General features: G+C 35.4%; 1 protein-coding gene across 4 annotated transcripts in view; it reads left to right on the top strand.

The window, feature by feature from the left end:
- Window positions 1–24,819, top strand: part of LOC129945358 (neprilysin-1) — a 69,859-nt gene extending 45,040 nt beyond the window's left edge. For all 4 annotated transcript variants that reach the window (XM_056055048.1, XM_056055047.1, XM_056055046.1 and 1 more), the window contains 8 exons: window positions 8,494–8,550; window positions 18,143–18,270; window positions 18,415–18,532; window positions 21,109–22,112; window positions 23,320–23,482; window positions 23,561–23,680; window positions 23,777–23,973; window positions 24,059–24,819. In XM_056055048.1, coding sequence (XP_055911023.1) covers window positions 8,494–8,550; window positions 18,143–18,270; window positions 18,415–18,532; window positions 21,109–22,112; window positions 23,320–23,482; window positions 23,561–23,680; window positions 23,777–23,973; window positions 24,059–24,331 — 2,060 coding nt within the window. In that variant the 3' untranslated portion in view covers window positions 24,332–24,819. The remainder of the gene's footprint in view (window positions 1–8,493; window positions 8,551–18,142; window positions 18,271–18,414; window positions 18,533–21,108; window positions 22,113–23,319; window positions 23,483–23,560; window positions 23,681–23,776; window positions 23,974–24,058) is intronic.
- The last annotated feature ends 1,287 nt before the right edge of the window (window positions 24,820–26,106 follow it).

Raw genomic sequence — 26,106 nt, 5'->3', positions numbered from 1 at the left:
GTAAGAGAACGTCAAAACTGACCGCGTTCTATTTGACGTATCAGAACCATCCCGCCGGGCCTCGTTCTGTTTAGCCAGGCCTATAATTGGAACGCACCCCAAAACTGGAAATCAAATGTTCCTTCCAACAAGAGAGAATTTGATATCCTCAGATATGTTTCACTAACATGGTTTAATGAATATTTGACGTACTGAAAACCATTAGTGTTAATAGTTGACGAAAGTGCTGTCAAACAACCCTTCATTTGAATTCTTATACCGACGAGGAACTACTCAGAATATAATTGACATTTTAAAAAGTCAACTTTTTTGCAAAAGTAGTACAAAAATTCCAAAAATGAAATAAAGGTTTGTCTACAAAAATAGTCCTTAAATCACCCTTTAAAATTAAACTTCGTTAGGCTTGACAAGTAGTACCCGTAGGGTGATGATTATAGCTGAAACACATACACGCTTCAGCTTCGGCTTCGTCTGCGTTACGTTAGGCCTGCTTCGAGGTTGCTTTGAATGACATTTCTATTATTTCATCCCTCCAAAGAGCAAATATTTTGTTTGTTGACATTTTTTTACAGCTGATGAGCTGTCAGACAAAGCAAATGTTCAGATTATTGAACTAGAGCTTCCGTTTGGAGTCACATTACGTTACATTACGTTCTTTTCCTTACGATTGTCAAACGAAACGTGAGGTCGAAGCTCCATTGTGATAGCATGCATTGAATTCCTATGGCTGAACTCGTAAACGTCAGGCGAAGCCGAAGCTGAAGAGTGTTTGTGTTTCAGCCATTAGTGCCTTGGACTGTCATGCAAAGGGTCTTGGGTTCAATCCTTGCCTGTTCCACCTAACTTTTTCACGAGTACTGCCTCTTGTGAGGAAATGACAAATTGTCCAAGAGTAATTCTTGTCATGAAAAAGTGCTTTCTTAAATTATCCGTTCGGATTCGGCATATAAACTGTAGGTCCCTTCCATCACACACAAAAATAGTTGAAAGTTGTAAGTCACTAGACCCTGGTTCTTCATGGACTTTTGTGCCACCTAATTTGTTTAGGCTTCACAATCTTGCGTTTATATTTTCTTAAATCTGATTGTCATTCTAGGGAAATGTCATAATATTTGATATCCGTTCAGCATATTTGCAAATCCGTTTGATGATGCGTTCAGATTTTTGAGAATGTGAATCCTCACTGTTGAGACTTAAAAATACATTTATTTTATATACTTATGTCAGATGCTTACTTTAATTTAAATTTTTTCTTTATTAAACTTAATTTTTAACATCGCTAAAGACTTCCTATAAAATTGAATTGAATTAAAGCACCCTGTAAATTAGTCTATGTTTTTTGAGTTGTTTACAAAGTAAATTTTATGAAGTATCAGAGCTTTTAAGAAAAACCCTTCCGGTTGTCAAAACGTAACAATATATAATTCCTTCTTCTTAATAAAACTGTGAACAAGTAAAGACCGTGTCTTTATTTAAATCTCTAATTAATAAGGCAATCCATCAAGATCGTATCTTGCATTGGAGTTTAAAGACAGAGAAACAAAAACGCTTGCTTTCTCTCAACATTATTTGGTGACCCCGACGTGATCTTATCACAAATTTCAACAACGTTTGTTAAACAATATTTGTTGCACCTTTCGCAATGACTGATGACTGCACTGCAAAGAAATCCACCGATTCAGAGAAGGGTACCACAGTCGAACCTATGGATGCCGCTACTCTAAAGGCCCAACAGAAGAAAATCAAAGGCTTAGAGGCTCTAAAAACTCGAAGATTTGTGGCCATGGACCAGATTGAAAGAGTGAGGTTATTTTCTGTTCAAGCCAAAGAAAAATCTGCTACGACGTCTGTGCCCGATCTGCAAGTTCGTATTGAAGCTCTAGAGTCTGCCTTTAGCAATTTTAAGGTGGCACAAATGAAAATTGAAGAAGTTGACAACGAGGAAATTACTAATCCGGAGCGCTCTCATAACGAAGAAGTCTATTATTCAACCATCGCCACCCTTAAAGTTCTTCTGAACACCAAACAAGCGAACAAGGATGAAACATTGGACGTATCCCAATCAATTTCTAATAAACATGATTCAATCAAATTGCCAGTAATTGAACTTCCTTCATTCTCAGGTGACATGACTAAGTGGACGGTTTGGTATAATCGCTTCGTATCATTGGTGCATAACAATCCCAAACTTTCCAAGCAAGCTAAATTTCATTACCTTCTTTCGAAATTAAGCGAAACGGCAATTGCTCCAGTTGAAGGGCTCAAAATAGAAGACGACAACTACGATGTGGCATTAGCAAGATTAAAAGAACGTTTCGAAAACAAGAAAATAATTGCGCAGGAGCATCTTCAACGCATATTCAATCATCCTAAGATTCATAAGGCTTCCGCACCAGATTTAAGAAACTTGGTGGATAAAATCAGCAACCATTTAACCGGTTTGAGTAATCTGAAGAGACCTGTCGAACATTGGGACGATGTTGTTGTTTTCATAATGACATCCAAGCTGGATCCTGCAACTCTAAGTAAGTGGAATGATGACGCACCAACAGATAGACTACCAAGTCTGAAGGAACTTTCAGATTTTCTTAAAAAGAGGGCTCAACATCTTGAAGGTAATGTTACAAATCAATTATTTGCTCTTGACTCTTCAATTAAATCTGATAATCAAAAAGGTCAGAAGTCTAGTTCAAAACACTGTGTAAAAGCATTTATTACCACAAAAAACACTTGCATATTCTGCTCAGTTCCCGGTCACTTTATTTATCGATGTTACAAATTTCAAAATCTTTCTATTCCGGAACGTATACACAAAATTAAAAATATGAATCTATGCTACAATTGCTTAAAGTCTTCAGATCACAGTAGCGCCAATTGTCCATCTAGTGGTTGTCGTCATTGTGGAAAGAAACACCACACACTTTTGCATCTTGTTGAAAATGCTACAAGTTTTGTACCACAAGCTCCACTTAGTTCAAGTAGTCACCCAGTGGCTTCTGAAAATCTCACTGGTTCTAAAGAAATGCCTGCTTCAACTTCTCATTTAATGTACTCCAGCTCTACTGAAAATAGTATTTTAGGAACAGCTGTCATAAATATAATAAATAAATTGCAGCACATTGTACCCTGTCGGGTACTTTTAGACTCAGGGTCCCAAACTCATTTAATATCTGAAAGGCTCATGCAGTGCCTTGGAACGCAACGTCTTCCATCCCATACCACTTTATCTTGTGCCAATAACGTTGTTACAATAGCTAAACATAAGACAATTCTTAACATTGGCTCTCGCATCAATGGATTTACAGCTACAATTGAGGCGCTTGTGATACCACAAATAACGGGACTGCTACCTGATAAGAAAATTGATATCAAAGGATGGAACATTCCAAACAATATTAATTTATCTGATCCACATTTTAATGTTCCTCAGCGTATAGATCTGCTTCTTGGCGTAGATTTATTTTACACTCTACTATGCGTTGGACAAATCAAGTTGGGATCGAATTCACCTGCGTTACAAAATACTTTATTTGGGTGGGTAGTGGCAGGTCAACTTCCAAAATCCAATAATCCGAGCACGTCCAACCGACGTAGTTTTGCTATTAGAAACACTCCGCATGAATCCGAATCAGATGGAACACTGAACAATACGTTAAAGGCATTCTGGGAAATTGAAAGCTTCAGCAGTCAAACAGATGTTATGTCAGCAGAAGAAAAGGAATGTGAAAATCATTTTGTGAAACACTATTCGCGCTTAGAGTCTGGTCGCTTTAGTGTCAAACTTCCCTTTAAACAGAATCCACGCTTACTAGGCAATTCCTATGACATAGCCAAAAGGAGGCTTCTGTCGCTAGAAAGAAGATTTCTTAAAAACCCAGACCTGTTCCAACAATACTCTGCCTTTATGAACGAAATGCTGCTGAATTCTCACATGGAATTGGTAAATAAAGTAGACCTTAACTCTCCACATTATTTTCTCCCTCATCACTGCGTAATGAAGCCAACAAGTTCATCAACAAAATTACGTGTAGTGTGTGATGCTGCAGCCAAGACAAGTTCTGGAAAATCACTGAATGATATTCTGATGGTAGGTCCTGTCATTCAGCCAGATTTGTTCTCAATTGCTCTGAGATTTCGGAGACACAAATTTGTAATGACAGCTGATATAACAAAAATGTACCATCAAGTGCGGTTAGATGAGTCTGATCGACGATTTCATTATATTTTATGGAGAAATTGTGAGAACGAAATTGCCATTTATCGTTTGTGCACGGTAACCTTTGGCACTGCCTGTGCCTCATTTTTGTCGACGCGTGCGTTAAAGCAGTTGTCCATCGACGAAGGGGAAAAATTTCCTGCAGCGGCTAAGGCTATTATCTCTGAATTTTATGTTGACGATCTCATCACTGGCTGTGACTCTCTCGATCAATTAAAAGAGTTGAAATCAGAATTAATATCATTGCTAGGTAGCGGTGGTTTCATTCTAAAGAAATGGTGTGCAAACTCTCTTGAAATTATGGAAGAAGTTCCAGAGAATGATCGTGAGCAATGTTTCAAAATAAAGGGTAGTGAGGTGATCAAAACATTAGGTACCTTTTGGAGCCCAGTCGAAGATATGTTTCACTATGAGATAACTCCCCTGCTTTCAACGTGCATAACAAAGAGAACGGTTCTCTCTGATATTGCTCATCTTTTTGACCCGTTAGGTCTGATAAACCCTGTGATTGTGCTTGCTAAAATTTTTATGCAACAGCTGTGGCGTCTGAAACTTACATGGGATGAAGCTTTGCCCCAAGAATTTTATCACTCATGGTTGAAGTTTCGAAAAAATCTGGGTGAACTCAACAACATGCACATTGGTCGCCGTGTATTTTTTGGTCATCCAGCTAACTATCAGCTTCATGCTTTTTCCGACAGCTCAGAAGATGCTTTTGGTACATGTGTATATATACGTTCTGTGGATGATAGTGGTACGGTGAGAACTAACCTTCTATGTGGCAAATCTAAAGTAGCACCTGTGCGTAAGGTAACCCTACCACGTTTGGAGTTATGTGCTGCAGTGATGATGGTTCAGCTTGTGCAACGATTAAAGGAGATTTTTGGTTCCATCCTACATCATATAACTTATTGGACGGATTCGTCAATTGTACTGAATTGGATCTCTGAGGAATCATGCAACTTTCAGACCTTCGTAGCCAATCGTGTTTCAATTATTCATCAACACTCTTCAGTTTCTCAATGGCGGCACATTTCTTCGGAATTGAATCCTGCGGACGTAATATCGAGAGGATCATATCCGTCAGCATTAATTAAAAATGAAATGTGGTTCAGTGGACCTTCTTTCCTGAAGCTGGAAGAAAGCACTTGGAATTCTTCAAATGTAATATTGAATGTTGATGATCCCCAGCTTGAGCGAAAAAGAACCAAAACTATTTTTAAAATTTGTGTAGAACCTGATCTTATTGAAAACATAAAATACCACAACAACTTTGAATCTCTGGTCAGAATAGTTGCTTACATTTTTAGATACAGACATAATGGGATTAAGAAGAATATAAACACATTTGGACCACTTACTGTTGAAGAACTAAACAAATCTCTGAAGGGGTTGGTAAAATACGTGCAGCTCGTAAGTTTTCAAACAGAAATCGAAACATTGTCCAAAGGCTATCAACTGTCCTCAAGATGTCACATCAAATCGCTTGCACCATTCCTGGACAGTGATGGTATACTTCGTGTAGGAGGTAGAATATCTAACTCTGCTCTGAATTTCGATGCAAAGTATCCTATGTTATTGCCAAAAGACCATGCATTCACCACAATTTTGGTTCGCCATCTGCACGAAAAGAATTTTCATTCAGGGCCCCAAGCGCTGCTCAGCATTGTTCGTGACAAGTTTTGGCCCATACATGGTAAGATCGTGGCTCGCAAGGTGGTTCACAAATGTGTACGATGCACAAGGGCAAGGCCATCACGCAATCTTCAAGTAATGGGTGATTTGCCACATCAACGAGTACATCAGTCGAGGCCATTTAACATTGTTGGGGTTGATTTTTGCGGCCCATTTAGTATACATTTTCGTCGTCGAGGTACATCTCCTATGAAAGCTTATGTCGCAGTGTTTGTTTGCTTCGTCACCAGAGCAGTCCATCTTGAGTTAGTGGAAGATCTAACCACCCACAGCTTTCTAGCTGCTCTTAAGCGGTTCATCGGCAGACGGGGACTGTGCTCAGTTATCTACAGTGACAATGCTACAAATTTCATCGGGGCACGTAACCAATTACATGAGCTCTATAAGATGTTCATGCAGAACGAGAACAGGGAGGAGATTATAAAAACGTGTGCGGCAGATGGGATAGAATGGAAAACCATTCCTCCTAGATCACCTCATTTCGGGGGTTTGTGGGAGGCAGCCGTTAAGAGCTGCAAGTTTCACATGAAGCGAACTTTACAAAATTCTTCTTTAACATATCCCGAACTTAACACTATTTTAATTCAAATTGAATCTATTCTTAATTCTAGGCCGATAACACCTTTATCTGAGAATCCTAACGACATTCAGGCGCTTACTCCAGGTCACTTCCTGATTGGAACACCTCTCACAGCAGCAGTCGAGCCGCAGTTACACAATTGTAACGTCAACACCTTAACGCGTTATCAGCAATTACAATGGTATTTCCAACAATTTTGGTTAAGATGGTCTCGAGAATACCTGCAAGGCTTGCAAATTCGCGCTAAATGGAGTAAGTGTGGGTATCCAATTTCTATCAACGATTTGGTTACCATCGAAGATGAAAACCTTCCGCCACTAAAATGGAGACTTGGAAGAGTTGTCCAAGTTCATCCTGGAAAGGATAATGTCGTGAGAGTCGTGACACTCAAAACATCCACCGGCGAAGTCCAACGAGCTGTTGCGAGAATTCGACGACTTCCTATTGAAGAACCTGAGTCCATTCAAGGGGGGGAGAATGTTGAGACTTAAAAATACATTTATTTTATATACTTATGTCAGATGCTTACTTTAATTTAAATTTTTTCTTTATTAAACTTAATTTTTAACATCGCTAAAGACTTCCTATAAAATTGAATTGAATTAAAGCACCCTGTAAATTAGTCTATGTTTTTTGAGTTGTTTACAAAGTAAATTTTATGAAGTATCAGAGCTTTTAAGAAAAACCCTTCCGGTTGTCAAAACGTAACAATATATAATTCCTTCTTCTTAATAAAACTGTGAACAAGTAAAGACCGTGTCTTTATTTAAATCTCTAATTAATAAGGCAATCCATCAAGATCGTATCTTGCATTGGAGTTTAAAGACAGAGAAACAAAAACGCTTGCTTTCTCTCAACACTCACAATCTCCTAGATAAGAATTTTGTATATAAAACCTGTAGCATCAAAGTTGAATAAGTAGAATTGAAAAAATAGTAGAAACACTGGACGAGCTAATGTCGCCGTAGCCAATCGGTGCATGCCGCCCCAGAGAGTATTCTGATAAGAGTACTATAAGTGTTATATGTACAAAGTTATCGACCGGAAATTGCTAATTGTGGCTTCCCATGTGAAAAATTAAAAATTTATAATTGATTTCAATATGTCAAAAACCCGGTTTTTCTCATTCACATTTCCACTGGAAAAAACATATTCAGATTTGATTTTAATTCAAAATTAAGTTTGTAGATATAAATTCTTTATTGCAACAAAACCAAAACGTTTAGCGGTGTTTACATTGGACTCTTTGGTAAAATCATTCTGACATTTGATCATTTTATCTCGCTCACACACGTATTTTGTTTTTATAAATAAAATTAAAAATGCCTGCCACACTTCCTTACCTCATTCAAACCATCAAGTGGGAAAGAGATGGAATGGTGATAAGATGTCAAAATGAATCGGTTTAGCACATTTCAAAGTGAACTATGTCTTTTGAAGTTTCCAAATTTGATGTTATTTTAAAACTTTAACCACATACTACATTACCTACATATTGATCTGTAAGCCAACTCATAATATCCTACCTGGTAACATTGTGTCCAAATGGAACTTACTTATTCCACTAGAATTCACTGAGGCGCGCAGGAATCCTCTTGAAAAGAGGACACTCATATAATACATCAACCTACCCAATATTCCACCTCCATCACCTGTTGCTTTAAAGCACGGTTGGATAGTTAAGCAAAAGCATTGGCAGGAGGCAGCAAAGCAGGGTCGCAGCAGAAAGGCAAAGAGGAAGAAAGGCAGAAGCAAAGGCAAGATGATGTTGATGATGACGACGATGTAGAGCTATATAGCATAGCATCATAGAACATATTATAGAGAGTTACTCTATTTAAAGTGCTTTGGCCTCAAAGAGCTATTAAAGTCTATTATATATTTTTATTCTTTAGCATACATATATATACATACCATGTACATATGTAGGTCCATAATACATATGTGCCATATCGCCTTTATTCTAAAAGGTTTAATTTGCTTTTCTCTTCTTTCGTTTCAGACTTTTCAATAGACCAGCAAAATGTGGTATGCTTGACGGAGGAGTGCGTCCGAACAGGTAAGGAAGACTATGATTTCCGGTTGCCTATATTAGATTGCATAAACTTAATTTTCATTATGAATATAACCATAATATACATTATATGTTCATATGAACATCGTAACTTCCGTACCTATATACATTATAAATTTCTGTTTGAAGGGTGAGTGGAGTATTTGTTTTTTTTTTCTTTATTTTTTAATAAATAAAAAGGGCGGTGGGTTTAAAATTGAAATTCAATTAACTATCATTTTTGTTTCTTGTTGCTCTTTAATTAAATGTTTATTGTTCTTTAAACAATAAAGGAAAAGTTAGAGGCTGAGGCAAAAGTTGAGTTTTTCTGTTTGGTTTTGTCATGTAGGACTTTAAAGTGAAGTAAGTTTTCCCCTTAAATCTCATGGTTTGGGAGACCTAATTATTGAATTTATGGTTACCGCCATCTGCTTGTCATCATTGTTTTACATGTAAATATTATTTAGATCCTTTCTATATTTTGTTTGAATTAAGAGACGTGTTTTATTACTACTTTGTATTTAATAGCCTTTTCACACTAAACCTAAAACCGGGGTTTCGCTAAAATGTTTTCGAAAACCCGAAAATCGTTCACACCGAATATATACATACACGTTTTCATTTGACATTTAAATTTATTCAACACCTGTCAAATTTTGCATTGATGACAAATTTGTGAGTAAAAAGTTGTATTCTTCTCAAATTATCTGTGAAAATAAAATGAATTCAACCAATTCAAATTGATTTTCACAACGAATTCAATCCAAAATATTGAGTTTATGACTATTGTTTCTGCTGGCTAAATGTGCTTTTAGAATCGCCATATATTGGGGCCGTCCGAGCAACTTATGGCTGAAACACAAACACGCTTCAGCTTCGGCTTCGCCTGACGTTTACGAGTTCAGCCATAGGAATTCAATGCATGCTATCACAATGGAGCTACGACCTCACGTTTAGTTTGACAATCGTAAGGAAAAGAACGTAATGTGACTCCAAACGGAAGCTCTAGTTCAATTATCTGAACATTTGCTTTGTCTGACAGCTCATCAGCTGCAAAAAAATGTCAACAAATAAAATATTTGCTCTTTGGAGGGATGAAATAATAGAAATGTCATTCAAAGCGACCTCGAAGCAGGCCTAACGTAACGCAGACGAAGCAGAAGCTGAAGCGTGTATGTGTTCCAGCCATTATGGCGGGGTTGAGAAGATTTTGAACGATTTCGTGTAGGTCCTTATGGCTGGAGCAGAATGCACTGAGGATCTTTTTGATGTTGGTAGGCTGTTCATCAAGTTGCGATATCCCACCGTTGTGGTTTTATTCACTGAAACAACGGTTCCCCCATTGTTGAATATTTTGGCGCAAATTTTCCTAGCCCGCTGCGACTTAGCGTCCACCAGAAATTTTCTTTCATACTTAAGGCCAAACTATAATAGGCATAATCTAGCATATGCGCGCATAAGTAAACGTGCGAATACAAAGAATCTCAATACGAGTGAACATAATGGAATCTAGCTCCGTTTCGTTCAATTTGACATGTAGATACGTGAGCAAAATTGCATTATGGCTATGCAGTAATTTCGCAAACTTAAGTGAATTTTCGTTGGGTTTTTGACATAAGCTTATGTTTGCTTATGCCTATTATAGTTGGGCCTTTATTCTCCTCCACAAATTAACTTATCGCATTTCTTATATCTCCCAAATCCTTGTGATTGAACGGAGTTACCAGAAAGTCTTTTTCCAGGTAGTTAGTGAAAGCATTGAACATATTTGTGGCGACGAGTTCGAAGACGCATCCCTTGGAAACGTCATTACACACTACGAGCAAGTCTTTCCCGTCATTGGGTTCGTCACGCCAGTAGCCTAGTGAATTCCGGTTCCTCGGTTAACAAAGAGCGTTTGAAATTTTGGAGGATCATAAAAGATCCGCCAGTGATGCAAATAGTCACCGGGGCTTTTATTCTCGACGTTGGCAAATTTTCCCGCAATTTTTTCTGTTGCCACGCAGCTTTCTTCCTTTTTTTGTTTTTTTTTTTTCTCTTTCATATTCTGTAAATAAAAAACAAAAAGAAACAATTCTTATTTTGTAAGGAAATTGAATAAATAAAATATTTGTTTTGAAGAAGCTATCAGCTGTTTTGTTTACATTATTTGAGCGCTGAATGTTTCGAAAGGTTTGTTTGTTTAGTTCAACTTTGAATTGCTACTAGTTTTCGAGAGGTTTTATATAAAACTTGTGGTTTGGGAAAACTTTTGGTTTACCAAAAACGTATGGGAAAACTTGATTTTTCGATGTAGGTTTTCGGGAAAAACCGATAATTTCGCGAAAACCGGTTTTGGACTTGGTGTGAAAAGCGTAAACGTGGAGTAAAACAATAATTCAAAATCCTGGTTTCAGAGATTGACATAAGTCAAATCAGTTGTTTTGTCAGATAGCGTCAACAATGCGTAAAACAAATCAGTTTATTTTTCAAATAGATCTGTCAAAACACAAATTTCCCCTATTTTTGCATTTGCATTGAATTAAGATCAAATTTCGAGATCTAAATTTGTCGGCAGATTAATCCCTGTTTACACTAATATTAAAAAATTGTTTAGCTGTAAATTTGATAACTTTATCGCATTCGTCAACACGCACACAAAAATACACTAATATATGCAATAACAAAAAAAGCTATCTAAATCGTGTTCCATACACCACAAAAAAATGTATTTTTGAAGAAAATCAGAATTTACCCATGGAAAACCCCGGTAGTAATACAATTTAAAAAAAATTGTTAAGCTGTAAATTTGACAGCTCTTTCGCGCTCGTTAACAAGTACACGAAGTTAGAATAATACAATTACAAACAAAAAATCAATTTCAATCATGTTCCATGTCCCACAAACAAAAATCAATTTTTGAACGAAATCTGAATTGACCCATTGAAACCCCTATAAGTGATAAAACGTCAAAATTAGTCTCTTCAAAACAATTCAATTTGAATATCGTTATAAGAGTAAAGAGATGAAATGCAACTTTGTTTATTTCTTTAAACATTTTCACATATTACCTTTGAAAAATCAAACCCAGATAAAAATCAAGATCCCAAGTATTGTTATGTTAGATGTTTAAAATTATACGTAATACGTATAACGCGTCTATTATTTATTATTTCCATTATATCCCTTCAAAACTGCAAGTGGATAATGTTATAATAATCATTACACTCACAGTTTTCAAACACGCGAACTGTAAATAGAATTAATATCGGCATATTTACTGCGAGGGTTTGCAACATTTAAAATGTCAAAAACAAATCATAAAAGGACTGTTCGATTTACCTGAAAAATAGTAATGCCGATTGATTTTCCCCCACAAAAAAATAAGGTTTTGCATTCTGATCAAACTGGTGGCTGTCAATTATTCTCTTGCAAGTTTGACTGAATACAAAGTTTATAATAAATTCTTTGTGCTGCTTGTCTAATACCTGTATTTTCAAAATCGGAGTTTTGAGAGATATATATTTTCTGTATAACCGGATAACCCCATAATAACAAATAGTTGTAATGTAATAATTATGTAATGTAATTAATACAACTAAGCACATCAGAATGCTTATGACAATTACAATAAATGTCAAAGTATGATGTGTTCTTTGACAGTAAGTTCAGTTGTAAGATTTACCTGGTATGATTATCTCCAAGTCCAGGAATTGCACAAAATGTTCTTTTATACATATTTTCAAAATAGGTATATAATTTAAATAGTTTCCTGGTAATTTCCCGTTATGTTTTGGCTAGCCAAACATGAAAAATTCGATTCAACTGACATTTACATTTACGTAGACAAAAGCATTCATATGAATGTTTACAATTTTATAACTACCAAACTGACAGTTTTCAAAATTAGATCTTATTTAATTCTATTTTCATCGCAAATACCAACATATTTATTTGTATGTATTTACATAAACCAAGACAAAACAACAACGATAGACGATGATGATGATGATGCATTTTCATCATGTCATAATAGTGAATAACTTAATGCAAAAGTGGCAACAATGGCTGTCAACTGCCGGTAAACTTTCATTTACTATACATTTCAAAACAAGAGCGAACGAGTATGTCCAGAGAATTGTATACTCGTATACCTTGCCATATTCCCTATGGGATTCCATTTATTTTCCTCCTTTGCTTGATCGGCCACATCACTTCCGGAATAATTTACCTAATGTCACTTGACAGAACATTATGTATAAGTGTCACCATATAACTACATAGGGTGCATAAAATATGAGTGATGGAAGAGGGATATATTTTGCCCTCTGAACAAGATAAACTATACAACTGATGTTCTTATCTGTCCTCCTGACAAAAATGAGGGTTTTTGATAATCTGCAAATTAAACGCCTTTGGCAAAGGGAGAAGTGATTTAGTAACTTTATTTTTACACAATGAATGAAAACACACACAAAAAATGAATGAAGAAAACGAGAATCATACTTCCGTTTCTCAATTGTCGTTTCGTCTTCATTGTTCTTGGTGTCCTTCGTAAAATTGAAAAACCCATTAACATGGCATTGTTCAATGTCCATGTCCATTGAGGCCTCTGGTGGTCAATGTCAGATGATGAATTTCAACAATCTGTGGCTTACCTCACTGTACACGCCATTGGTATTAAAAAAGGAAAAGCCTTTTTAAAGTGCAACTAGCGGTTTTTAAATTTAAAATTTTTGAAATTCAGTAATTCGAAGTCTAATAATTGAATTTAGTTTTTCAACTTTAAAATATTTGAATTTATTTTTGATTTAGATATGTCAAAATTAAGTTTTTTTCATTTTTGCGTTCTATTCGGCGGAATAAATTGATTTATTTTTGATTTTTAAATAAATTTGCAGATCTGCTCTAGAAATATTTTGCCTTAAACACGGAATCAGTAGTTGGTAAATCGAACCCATTATTTTCTTTTGAAATGAAGTACATGAAGAAAAAAATTGAAATTAGATTTGACAGCTATACCAACACTTATTCCATCTACAGGACAAAATACAAACCATTGAATCCAAATTTTCCAATGGAAAAGAACATTAGGTATTAACTGTCAAGTTTAATCTAGCCTTTGCTTTTGTGAAATACCTAAGCTTTAAGCTGTCATTCTTGACACTGCCATAACTTTAAATTTCTGGCCATTATGTTCTTCTGTAGTTTATTTATAGGGTTTAACTTGGATTTGGATAATGTATTCTTCTTCAAAATACCAAAAGTTAATTGAAACACATATAAGAATGGACATGTCAGAAACTTTAATCTCATCATAAAAGAAAAACTTTTAAGTTATCTCTGAGACCATTAAAGTACAATCCCTACAATGTTGTGTTCCATGAGCTAAAAGGCAATAAAATATCCTTTTTCTAACACCTCCAATCGTTCTTTGAAAGGCACAGACAAATTAAGTATAATATTTTCCATTATATTATTAACTCATCCAACTAAGTGTAAGAAAAATAACTTCCTTTAATGGTCAACAAAGGATAAATTGATAGTGGAGCACACACAAAAAGGGTTGTCAGTACTTTTCTTTTTATTTTTCTGTGGGAAGTAGGAAAAAAAAAAGTTTAAATCATTTCCTCATAATCAGTAAAAGCAACCAACAAACTTTCCCTTCTAGTTTACCTCCGCCTATATGCCATATGTATAGGTTCCTCTTCCTAACATCGTCTTTACGTACAGGGTGTGTCAAAAGTGACTTTCTAATTAATTAATTTTATAGATTTAACTTTTTTTGTAGTACCCGTGGCGTGATGGTTAGTGCGTTGGACTGTCATGCTGGAGGTCTTGGGTTCAAACCCTGCACGTGCCATCTTGAGTTTTTTTCACGGTTACTGCCTCTTGAGAGGAATGGAAAAGCCTTTCAAGAGTAATTCTTGTCATGAAAAGTACTTTCTCAAATTAATCATTCGGAATCGGCTTGAAACTGCAGGTCCCCTCCATTCCTCACAAGAATACTCGCACACAAGAATGGTTCAGAGTTGTAAGTCACTAGGCCCTAGTTCTCAAAGTACTGTTTAATTTTTATTTATAGATTTATCTTTGTATGTAGTTGAAAGTTGACAGAAAATGTTTGTAAATGGAACAAAAAAAAGAGGATGGGATGCGACCCACACTGATAACTTCCCATCCCGTCTGTCGATTTGTCTTGCTTAAAAGTTTGTCTATATGTACTCGTATCAATTTTTACCAAATTTGCGTACTATTTTTTGTAGATATTATTTTTTATGAAAAAACGGACTGTTAGACTTTTATATAAAAATTACTCAATATCGAAAACAATATTTTCTGTGAAATAAAATAAGTTTGAAGCCAGTTGTTTTTAATTTTTGAAATGCTATTTGAATCGAAAGTAAATTTTTACCAAGTTTTAGTATTTATTTTTTTTTAGAGATTTTATCTCAGATTTTTGAAAAGATATTTTAGGTTTTTATTTGTTGTAAAAAAACTGTCAATTCGATTTTTCTCAACATTTTTCAGAATGTTCAAAACAATATTTCTTATAAGATAAAATAAGTTTGAAGCCAAATTTCAAGTTTTTGAAAAGATATTTGTATCGGTATCCATTTTTTACCAACTTTGAGTAATTTTTTTTTTAGATTTTTATTTTTTATAAAAAAAACTTATATTTATTTTATCAGATGTCAAAAACATTATTCTTCGTTGAACAAAATGAACATGAAATCATATAAAATTATTTAGGTGACAAATTTTTTTTCAGTTTTTGTGATTTATAAAAAAAACCGTTAAATGGATTTTATTCAAAAAATATACTTTTTTTGTATCAAGTTACAATATATTATATAAAATTTAATTTAATTCTCGTTTTTGGTTCGTAAGATATTTCTGCATCTTTCTGCTTTATTATCGGTATAAAAAAATGTATTTGAAATCGATATCTCTTCTGGTTCTTGAGCTATGGACGACGAAAAAAGCGTAGCGAACGGACGGACGCACGGACGTATGAAAGTAAATACACACACACGCACAGACATCTTTCTAAAAATCTTTTATTTCTACTCTAGGGACCTTGAAACGTCGAGAAATGTCCAAATTTTCAATTTGACAAATCGGACCCATTGCAATAACTTCCTATGGGAAGTTAATAAAGATAAAATTGATAGCTGCACACAACCTCCATGACTTGAATCTAGCACATGACTCGAATCTAGACTGCTTTGAGCTAAGTATGGAAATTGGCTTTTTCTAGAGCGTTCTACTTGAACTGCGGGATAGTTTTTGTCATTCTAACGTACAACAGGTACGCCGAGTTGACAGAGCGCCTTCCACATTCAATATTCTCTTCAGTTTGGGCCCGTACAAATTGCCGTTTTATCTTCTCCTTCACTCACCTATGCATACGGGGCCATAGATCACGGGAAAAAGTTTTCACCTGAAACTATCCAAGTACTGTTATCCGCTTTTGTCATAGTCAATATTTCTTCACCGTATAGCAGGGCGGAGATAATGAGGGTCTTATACAGCAATACTTTGTTTGCTCGAGATAGGGTTTTACTACTTAATTGCTTTCTTAGCCCAATGAAACAGCGGTTAGCAAGAGTTATTCTTCGATTGCTCTTAGCGCTGGTGTTTTTCCGCATTCATAGTAAACCCCTGATGGACAAAGTCCTTAACTACTTAAAAGTTTAATGAAAATATGATTTAAAATCATGAAAATGAATATAAAAATAAATCAGCATGGTGTTTATATATGCTTTCGCCCCGATGTACATGTAATGGTTGGGCTCATCAGAAAATGACCATTACACCTTGTCTTGACGCAAAGTCTTTAAAGTTTCGTCTGATGTTTTGACAGAGACGTCGGTGTTGTAGGTCCTTTCTTGATGACTGCATTTTGTTTTGCTTTTAAAACCATTAACAAAAGTCCAATTGACATCACGCCGAGTTCTTTTGATTATGTCAATGTAATCAGCATATGCAAATAATTGGACAGACTTTTGAAAGATAGTGATAGCTTTCCACTGTTCTTTTAAGAATATTAAAGAAATCGCAACCTTTATGGAATAGCACGAATTCTTCATGGTCATCGTGCAAAAACCGACGAGTTTGGTAGGGATGCCAAAACTAGACATGGTTATATACAGTTCGACCCTGTATAGATGCTGTCATATGCGGACTTGAAAACGATGATAACGTGGGTAGTTTTTTATGTTTTTGGGATTTTTCCAAAGTTCTGTCGTAACCATAATATTTGATGGACTGTGGACTTCTCTGGTCTAAGGCACAACTGATAAGAACCCATCAAGTTGTTGACGTTTTCATTACCAGGATAACAATAGTGAATTTTCATTCATCGGGCATTGTGTCTTCCGATCATATTTTTATGATAAGTAAATTTTTTCAGCTTCTCTGAAAACCTCAGCATTTAAGCCCAGCGGTTTTTCTAGACTTGAGCTTACAAGTGGTAATCATATACATCGTCTAATTAGTGAGAAGACAGGATTGTTGATTTTAACATCTTTATTGAATGCATCATTTCTCCTGACAGTGGAATTCGGTTGATCTTCGCGGTTATATAATCGTCCCTTCATATCCTCAGCATTGACTGCGGTTCTACTATGATGTTTCCACTTTCGTCTTTGCAGCCTTCGGTTCGAGGTTTATGAACTTGTAAATTGCGTTTCACCTGCTCATAGAACTTTCAACCTTTACTGCTGCTTCTGATCCTCTCAACATCTTCGACCACACGTTTTTCATGCTCTCTCTTTTCACTTCTGAGAAGAAAGTGTTCCTATTTCCTTTCTGCTCATACTGCCCTACGCTTTTCTTGCCAATTGTTTGGTTTGTAAAAACCCTAAAAACGATGAAAAATTAGAAACAGAAGAGTTATGATTTTTGTCAAATTAAGAAGAAACTTTTGACCCACCCTGTATGCATTAAATGTGGAGGGAAATTGAAAAGTTAATATCTATCAGCAGAATGAATGGCTTTACAAAGTGCATGGGAAAACTTTCTCACTTTTACTCAATTCAGCACCCCTTTTGTGCCCTTGCTCAGATTTCTAGAGAAGTCAGCGAGACTTTCAAGCTAAACTATAGAAAAGATATATGTCCATTTTTTACTACCACAATCCATTATATATCAGTCAATGGGCTCAAGGCGACATCGGGCATCGGCGTTCGGTCGGTGGTGGGATAGGCAGGCAGGGCATAGGACAACTACGACAACGAGGACGACACAGGACACAGAAGACATCAGGGTAAGAGGGTTGATGATGAGGAACCAAAGTTGAAAGACATTTATTTCCTTTTGAAAAGATTTTGTGAAGAAGAGAAGAGTGAGAGTTCCTACAATGCTCGAAGTTTCTTACTTTTATTTGTCGTGCTCGGGTTATCTTAGGGGCAAAAGTGGATGAATACGTAACGTATATATCTAAATTGCAATATGCAGCGAGAAAGATAACTCCGTCTGAAGGTGACTATGGCTGACTTTAGCTTCCTGTAATCTATGTTATCGGAAATAAATCAACTTCCCTTTGTTCAATTGTCAGTAAATGGAATTTATTTAAATTTTGTTTTCTTCTTTTCTATGTTACTTTGCTCTGCAGCGTCCTCATTGCTAAATGCCATGGACCGGACAGCAGATCCATGTGAGAATTTCTTTCAATACGCCTGTGGGACATGGAATAAAAAGCATGTGATACCAGAGGACCGAAGTTCAATAAGTACTTTTGAGGTATGATATTCGATTTTGATTTGATTTTTATATTTTTTTTTTTTAGTTTGAGGAAAACTTTTAAATGGTATTGAATGGTGGAAGAAGATTCAATTTCTTTGAATTTTTTCTTTTTTGTAAAATAATAATTGGTTTTCCTTTCAGGTATTAGCAGATCAGCAACAAGTTATACTAAAAGGTGTCCTGGAGGAGGCGATAAATGAACAAGATAATAATGCAACAATAAAAGCTAAATTGTTTTATAAGACCTGCATGGATATACGTAAGTTTAAAATGTCAAAGTTACATTTAGACTTTACATTTGTTGACAATTTGTATGGTTTTTGTGTGAAAATCATTTTCTATAACAAATTTAAGGAACTGGGCAGGTTCATACGGCAATAGGGACTTACAATAAGTATAAAACAAGTTTCGAGTATCGGATTGTCAAGCTGTCAGCTGTCAAAAATTTCACTTTTCGATTATGACAATTTAATTGGAAAGTTGACTGGAAAGTTATTCAAGTCGATTCAATTAATGTCAAAATGTCAAAACAGCTAATCATGATTTTTCCATTAACTAAAAGCTAAACTTTTGTGTTATAGGGTTCTTTGTCAAATTGAAAAAGGAATAATGGCAGAAACACAAACACGCTTCAGCTTCGGCTTTGCCTGACGTTTACGAGTTCAGCCATAGGAATTCAATGCAAGCTATCAAAATGAAGTTTCGACCTCACGTTTCATTTGACAATCGTTAGGAAATAATGTAATGTTACGTAATGTTACTCCAAACGGAAGCTCTAGTTCAAATTTGCTGAACAATTGCATTGTCTGACAGCTCAACAGCTGTAAAAAAGTCAACAATTAAAAAACATTTGCTTTTGGGGGGATTCCCATTGGAGCACGACCAACGAATGAACGAATATTGGTCGTTTTTGACATTTCTTTTACATGAGAGTTTTTAATTCGTCGCGAATAAAGTTTGACTTTGACCACCGAAACCAAAACAAGAATGATTGTTTTAGGTTAAGTACGCGCGATTATTTTATTCGTTAGGAGTATGGAACGCGAATAAAGTTTGACATTTCGTATCAACTTCAATTTATTTCGTGACGAATATATTTGTTTTCTTAAATTTATTAATATATGATATTGAAAAGTAAAAGTCGTTTTGTTTGTTCGTCGTTTGTTGGTCGCGCTCATGTGAATGCTGCTTTATAGGCTGTGTAAGCTACTTCCGCGATAAGTTCAATTTTGTCCATTTCAGAACTCATATTTTTTATTTTGAGAAAAAATAACAGCCATTTTAGAAATGTCATATTGGAAGTCATTCAAAGCAACCTCGAAGAAGGCCCAATGTAACGCAGTTGAAGCCGAAGTTGAAGAGTGTTTGTGTTTCAGCCATAAGTGTCTAATATTTTTTTAAATTATAAAATACAAGCCGAGATGAACTCGCAGCTTGCATGAAAGGTTTTGTGTATTCAATTGTGTTTTTGTTAGTTTTTACATGATCAACTTATAGTAGAGGTTATTAAAGTAAAGTTGAGAGATTGAATTTTATGACACTTGACAGTTGCCTTGGTCAAAACTTACGTTTATTTTCATTGGTTTTCATTTTGAAAGGTAGAAGTTTGTAGTTTTTAATTTCATTTACAAATGTCAAAATTGTTACATAAGAGAATTGACATTAATGCCTTTCGTTATTGTTTTTACTTTTGATAAGAAATCATTTAAAAACTTAATTTCATGCAAGTTTAGCTGCAACGATTCAAAAATATAGTATGTAGCGAGTGAATACAAAATTTGTAACATCTGTCAAATCTTAAAAAAGCTATTTGTCTCTTTTAATGTTAACAGATTTTTGTTGGCACAATACAGCTATGCTATGCGTGAAGAGTGGTAAAATTCTGCTTGATCTTTTACTAACCAGCTTATGTGTATATATTAAATGCTTTTGACGTTTTATCATCTGTCAAATTAGTTTTTTTAGTTGGCAACATTGTTTTAACTGGCGACCATTTCATCAGCTGTCAAGTGGTGTGGTTTTGACAAGACTGCGCAACATGTTACATAGCTCGTGTCACAATTGATTCATTTAAGAAAACGTTTGGTAACTGCATAGTTTCTCTTTACGGACCCGTGAGTTGATCTTCAAGATCGTGCTATTTTATGCCGCTTGATTATTTTCTGTGGAGTCATGTGAAGTCGTTAGTCTATGCCAATAAGTTCGACATGTTAGACCACTTGGAGGACAACATTTGCCACGTTATTGTCTATTTACGGTCACAAATTTTATAAAAAGTCATCAAAAATTGGTCCTTCAGATTACAGTACGTCCGAGGCAGCCATGACAGCCATATGCCAAAGATCCTATTTAAATTTGAATGACTGTAAATTTTCTTTCGAACAAATAAATTTCACATCAATTAAAAAAAATCATCCATTTCAAAGTTCTATATCTCTATAAAATCACCTTTATTCTCAACCATTAAGTTAGAGCCAAATACAATGACAAGACGTCAAAATAAACCGCTGAAAAAGTATGTAATTTTATCGTCAAAATTAACTATGTTCACAAATATTTGTTTAACAGTTTTAGATTTCTAACATCCAGTCTTAAATTGAATACCCCAAAACGTTTTTTTAATATAATTCTTAATTCCTCTGAGTTCATTTAAAATAAAAATCTAAGTTTCAAAAGTCGATAAGACAGTTCAATTTTAGATAGCTTTTTGAGAGTTGCCAATTTTTTTTATTAAGTCGGTTACTAGATTGTATTTTGACACAAAAGATTTTCTTGTATTCCTCTTGATTTATCGTAATGCATTTATTAAAGGAAACAATTGGTTTACCATTTCAGCTCAAATACGAAAAGTTGGTGAGGGAAAACTTAAAGAAGTCCTTAAGTCTCTAGGTGGATGGCCAGTTATTGAGAAAAATTGGAGTCCACCAAATATCACAATGGAATATCTAATTGGTACACTTAGAGGTGAATACAATGAACCTGTACTGATAGAACTTTATGTTGGAGCGGACGACAAAAATTCATCAGTACATATCCTACAAATTGACCAATTAACATTAGCCCTTCCTTCGCGAGACTACTATCTTAAATCGAGTAGCGAGCATGATTTGAAAGCCTACCACAAATACATGACCAAAACAGCGATATTACTTGGTGCTAATCCAGAAACTGCAAGTAAAGAATTGGAAGATGTCCTAGACTTTGAAGTTCTTCTAGCTAATGCTACTTTACCAGAAGCCGATCGTCATGACACTAGCGCCATCTATAAGAAAATCACTCTGAAAGAACTCCAAAGGCAAATACCGCAATTAAATTGGACAGATTATTTGCAAACAACAGTTGGAAAAGATTTGAAACTTAGGGAAAATGAAGAAATCGTAAGCTACGCAATGCCATATTTAGTTGATATGGGTAAAATTCTAGCGAAAGCTGACAGGCGAGTTGTGCATAATTATGTAATATGGCGGCTGGTAATGTCAATAATGACACACATGATTGATGAATATCAACGAGAAAGAGTAGAGTTTCGTAAAATATTGCTGGGTATTCAATCGGAGCGAGTTCGCTGGTCGCAGTGTGTAGAATGGACGAACAAGAAAATGGGTATGGCTGTGGGAGCATTGTTTATAAGGGATAACTTTAATCAGGATAGCAAAGAGACTGCTCTGGAAATGATTCGTACCATTCGGGAGGCTTTTAACGAACTTCTAGCTGAAAATATTTGGATGGACGATGAAACGAGAGCAGTGGCTAAGGAAAAAGCTGACACTATGAATGAACGAATAGGCTATCCGGAAATTTTGACAGATGGCAATGAATTGGAAAAGGAATATGAAAATGTAAGTTGAAATTTGATTTTGTTTAGAAATAAAAAAAACAGCAAAATGGACATGTGCAGATAATTCAACACTTAAGTTTCGTTAACTTTGGCAATTTTCTTTGCACTTTTTTTCGTTAAGACTTAAAACTGTGATTACATTGTACTGTTTTTAGGTGATTCATTTTGACTTTCCATCAATTTCTATCGCTTTCACTTCATAGTCGAAAGAGATATGATAGTGAGGCAGAAATGTTGCGTTTTGTATTAAATGAGTGCGATGGAGAAAAAGTTATGAAACGTCAAAATTAGTCCTATGTTAAAAATGTCACGAGAATGTTTGCAACTTTTAGGTTCTCCCGTTATAATTCTAATATTTCACTTTAAGAAACAATGACCCAAAGCTATCGTAACTCATTTCATAACTGAACTAAAAATGGCTTCCATTAAGGAGTATTCACATGAGCGCGACCAACGAACGACGAATGAATTACAAAATGTGAGTTTATATACGTTTGAAGACATATTTCCACACATATTCTTAACAAAACGATAGCAATATAGTTTCCATTTGATTTATGATACATACTTTTACTTTTCATTATAATATATTAATAAATTTAAGAAAACAAATTTATTCGTCACGAAAAAAATTATAGTTGATACGAACTGTCAAACTTTATTCGCGTTCCACATTATCCACACTCGCAACGAATAAAATAATCTAAAAAATCATTCTTGTTTTGGTTTCGGTGGTGAATGATGTTCGGCTGTGGCTTCATTCGCGACGAATTAAAAACTCCCATGTGAAAGAAACGTCAAAATCGACGAATATTCGTTCATTCGTTGGTCGTGCTCATGTGAATAGTACTTAAATGTTAAATGCAGAGGTCACTTATAGTGCAGTTTGATAATGAATGTAATTAATTTATTAATGCCGGTTACAGAGTCCAACGTATGAGTTGCGAATGTACATGGATCGAGCTTTTGACATTTGGATGTGATAGAAATGTCAAAATTTACACTTGACTCCCTCCGCGTTCGGATTCTGTAATTCATACTATCAATTTGTTATATTATTGGCTTCATTTGTTGAGCTTAATGGATTGTAATATTTTGGTTTTAAGAAGTGATATTGAGCTTGCTTCATTTGGGTCCATGTACCACTTTCGTTGGGTCTTAATCTTAGTACAATATTCACCTTTTTGACACTTTTATATATTCCACAGCTTACAATAATTCCGGATAACTTCATGGACAACGTGTTGCACATTCTCAAATGGGATTCTGATCGAAATTTACAACTTCTCCGTAAGCCAGTCGACAAAGACAAGTGGGCAACAGAACCTGCTGTGGTAAACGCCTTTTACAATCCCAATAAAAATGACATCGGTAAAGACATTGTTACTTAATTAAAAGACAACTAAACTCTTATATGCATTACATCTTTGCTTTTATTTTAAAATATAGTTTTCCCAGCCGGAATTCTGCAGCCACTTTTTTACAGTCAGAACTTTCCAAAGTCACTAAACTATGGTGGCATTGGAGTTGTTATTGGTCATGAGATCACACATGGATTCGATGACAAAGGTATAAGAAAAGTTCAACAACCATTGAAAATACCTTCATTATGCACCTTAACATTATTTCCTCTTTTTTAAATCTACCCTCACTTCCTCCCAACAGGTCGACAGTTTGACAAAGACGGTAACATGATGCAGTGGTGGAATAATGCCACCATCGAGGCATTCCGTGAGAGAGCACAATGCATCATTGACCAATATTCCAAGTATAAAATCGATGAAGTCGATATGTACATGAATGGTCGGATGACACAAGGCGAGAACATTGCCGACAATGGTGGACTTAAACAGGCATTTAGGGTAAGATTTAAGTTCCTTCCATCGTGCGTCGTCTGAGTGGGTTTTGTAATAAAGTTTTTGTGTGATGTTTCTTTTCTTCTTTTAGGCATACCGGAAGTGGGTAAAACGCCATGGAGCAGAGTCTGATCTGCCGGGTCTTAATCTATCCCATGATCAATTGTTTTTCCTGAATTACGCACAAATCTGGTGTGGATCAATGCGTCCAGAAGACGCCCTAACTAAAATTCGTTCATCGGTCCATTCGCCTGGTTTCATAAGAGTTCTCGGACCCCTCTCGAATTCGGTGGACTTTGCTAGTGCGTACAGATGTCCGCTTGGATCGCCCATGAACCCAATTGAAAAATGTAGTGTGTGGTAGATAATGCCGACTTGACGGGCGCTTATTTTTCTTAGAGAATTCTATGGATAAATTGTTTAATTTATATATAAACTTCATTAAAATTAAAATTAAGTTTGTATAAAAGTATTTATTATTATTATATCTATACCATTTCATTTTTGTTTAAATTAATAAGAGCATAAAATGTTCATTGTTTTAGAATTTAATTATTTTAACAGTAATTTAAAAAAAAGAAATTTTATTATTAAATAAATAAATTAAATAAAAATAAAAATTATACAACATTATTAAGGCTAGGTACTATTTTTAATTACATATGTCACATAATATCACGAAATGTACAAATAAATAATCCATTCGTAAACTGAACATTATACCATTAAAACCAAGAGTACTTATATAATAAAAACAAAAAGAAATGCATAATTTGTATATAATAAATAAAATTTTAAATATGCTGGAATAAATAAAATTTAAACAAAAACTAGCATCAATTTAACATATAATTGGTAGCCTTTTATTTTATTCACTTTTTTACTCAGACCACAAACATTTATCACACGAATTCAGTTCAGAAATATCATTTTTATTCTCTCTGGACATATTCCCTATATCTGTCAAAGTTTGACACGTAGCACATAAATTCTTGAGCTAATATTTGACAGTTTTTCTTTGGTTTTTTGGTGCTTCGCAACTATTAGTTTCATGAACATTTGAAACGAAATTCACAGGTACCTAGAACCGAAGGCTTCAAAGACGAAATTGGAAACATCGTAGCATGCGGTTCCACAGTCGATTCTGAAGATATGGAAAGACCACTTCTGCAGACTGTATAACTGCGACGACGAACCGAATTTCGCTGTCATTCAACATATACGACGAAAGCCAACAATCACGTCCTCCCGACTAAGACGAAGTAAAGATTTTCATATCTAAGCTGAAGTCAAATAAAGCCGCTGGAGCGGATGGCTTGAAAGCCGAGCTCTGTAAAGTAGCTGGAGATAAGTTGGTTAGGAGCATGCACCAACTTATCTGTATGGAACCTCAGTATTGTTTGCCCGATCCTGAAAAAAGGAGACCCTCTAAACTGCACCATTTATAGATAAATCAGTCTATAAAATCGTCAACAACCTAATGGGCCCTTATTAGTGTGGTTTAAGACCAGAAAAGTCTGCAGTCGATCAAATATTCACATTACGGCAGATCCTGAAAAAAAAACCCAAGAACACCAAATGGACACCCACCATCTTTTCATAGATTTCAAGGCCGCATATGACAGCATCTACTGGGACGAGCTGTATAGAGCCATGTCTAGTTTTGGCATCCTTGCCAAACTCGTCCGTTTGCGCAGGATGACCATGGAGAATTCACGCTACTCCATAAAGGTTGTAAACAACACCTTTCGATGTCAAAAAAGGTTTTAGGCAAGGTGATGCGCTGTCATGTGATTTTTTTAACATCGTACTTGAAAGAATAGTGCAGAGCTCACACGTCAACACTAGTGGCACTATCTTTCAAAAGTCTCTCCAATTATTGGGATATGCTGATGAGATTGACATAATCGGAAGAACTCAGCGTGATGTCAATGGGGCTTTCGTGAGTATTGAGGCAGAGGTGGCAAAAATGGGTTTATCGGGTAATGAGGGCAAAACAAAGTACATGCTGTCGTCAAGAAAGGACATACAACACCAACGTCTTGGGCAAAACGTCACCATCGACAGACGTAACTTTGAGGTAGTAAAGGACTTCGTCTACCTAGGCTCCGCTGTAAACGCAGATAACAACACCAGCGC

This window comes from Eupeodes corollae, chromosome 2 (genome assembly GCF_945859685.1).
Source record: "Eupeodes corollae chromosome 2, idEupCoro1.1, whole genome shotgun sequence".
NCBI lineage: Eukaryota > Metazoa > Arthropoda > Insecta > Diptera > Syrphidae > Eupeodes > Eupeodes corollae.
This window is presented reverse-complemented; position numbering and strand designations above follow the sequence as displayed.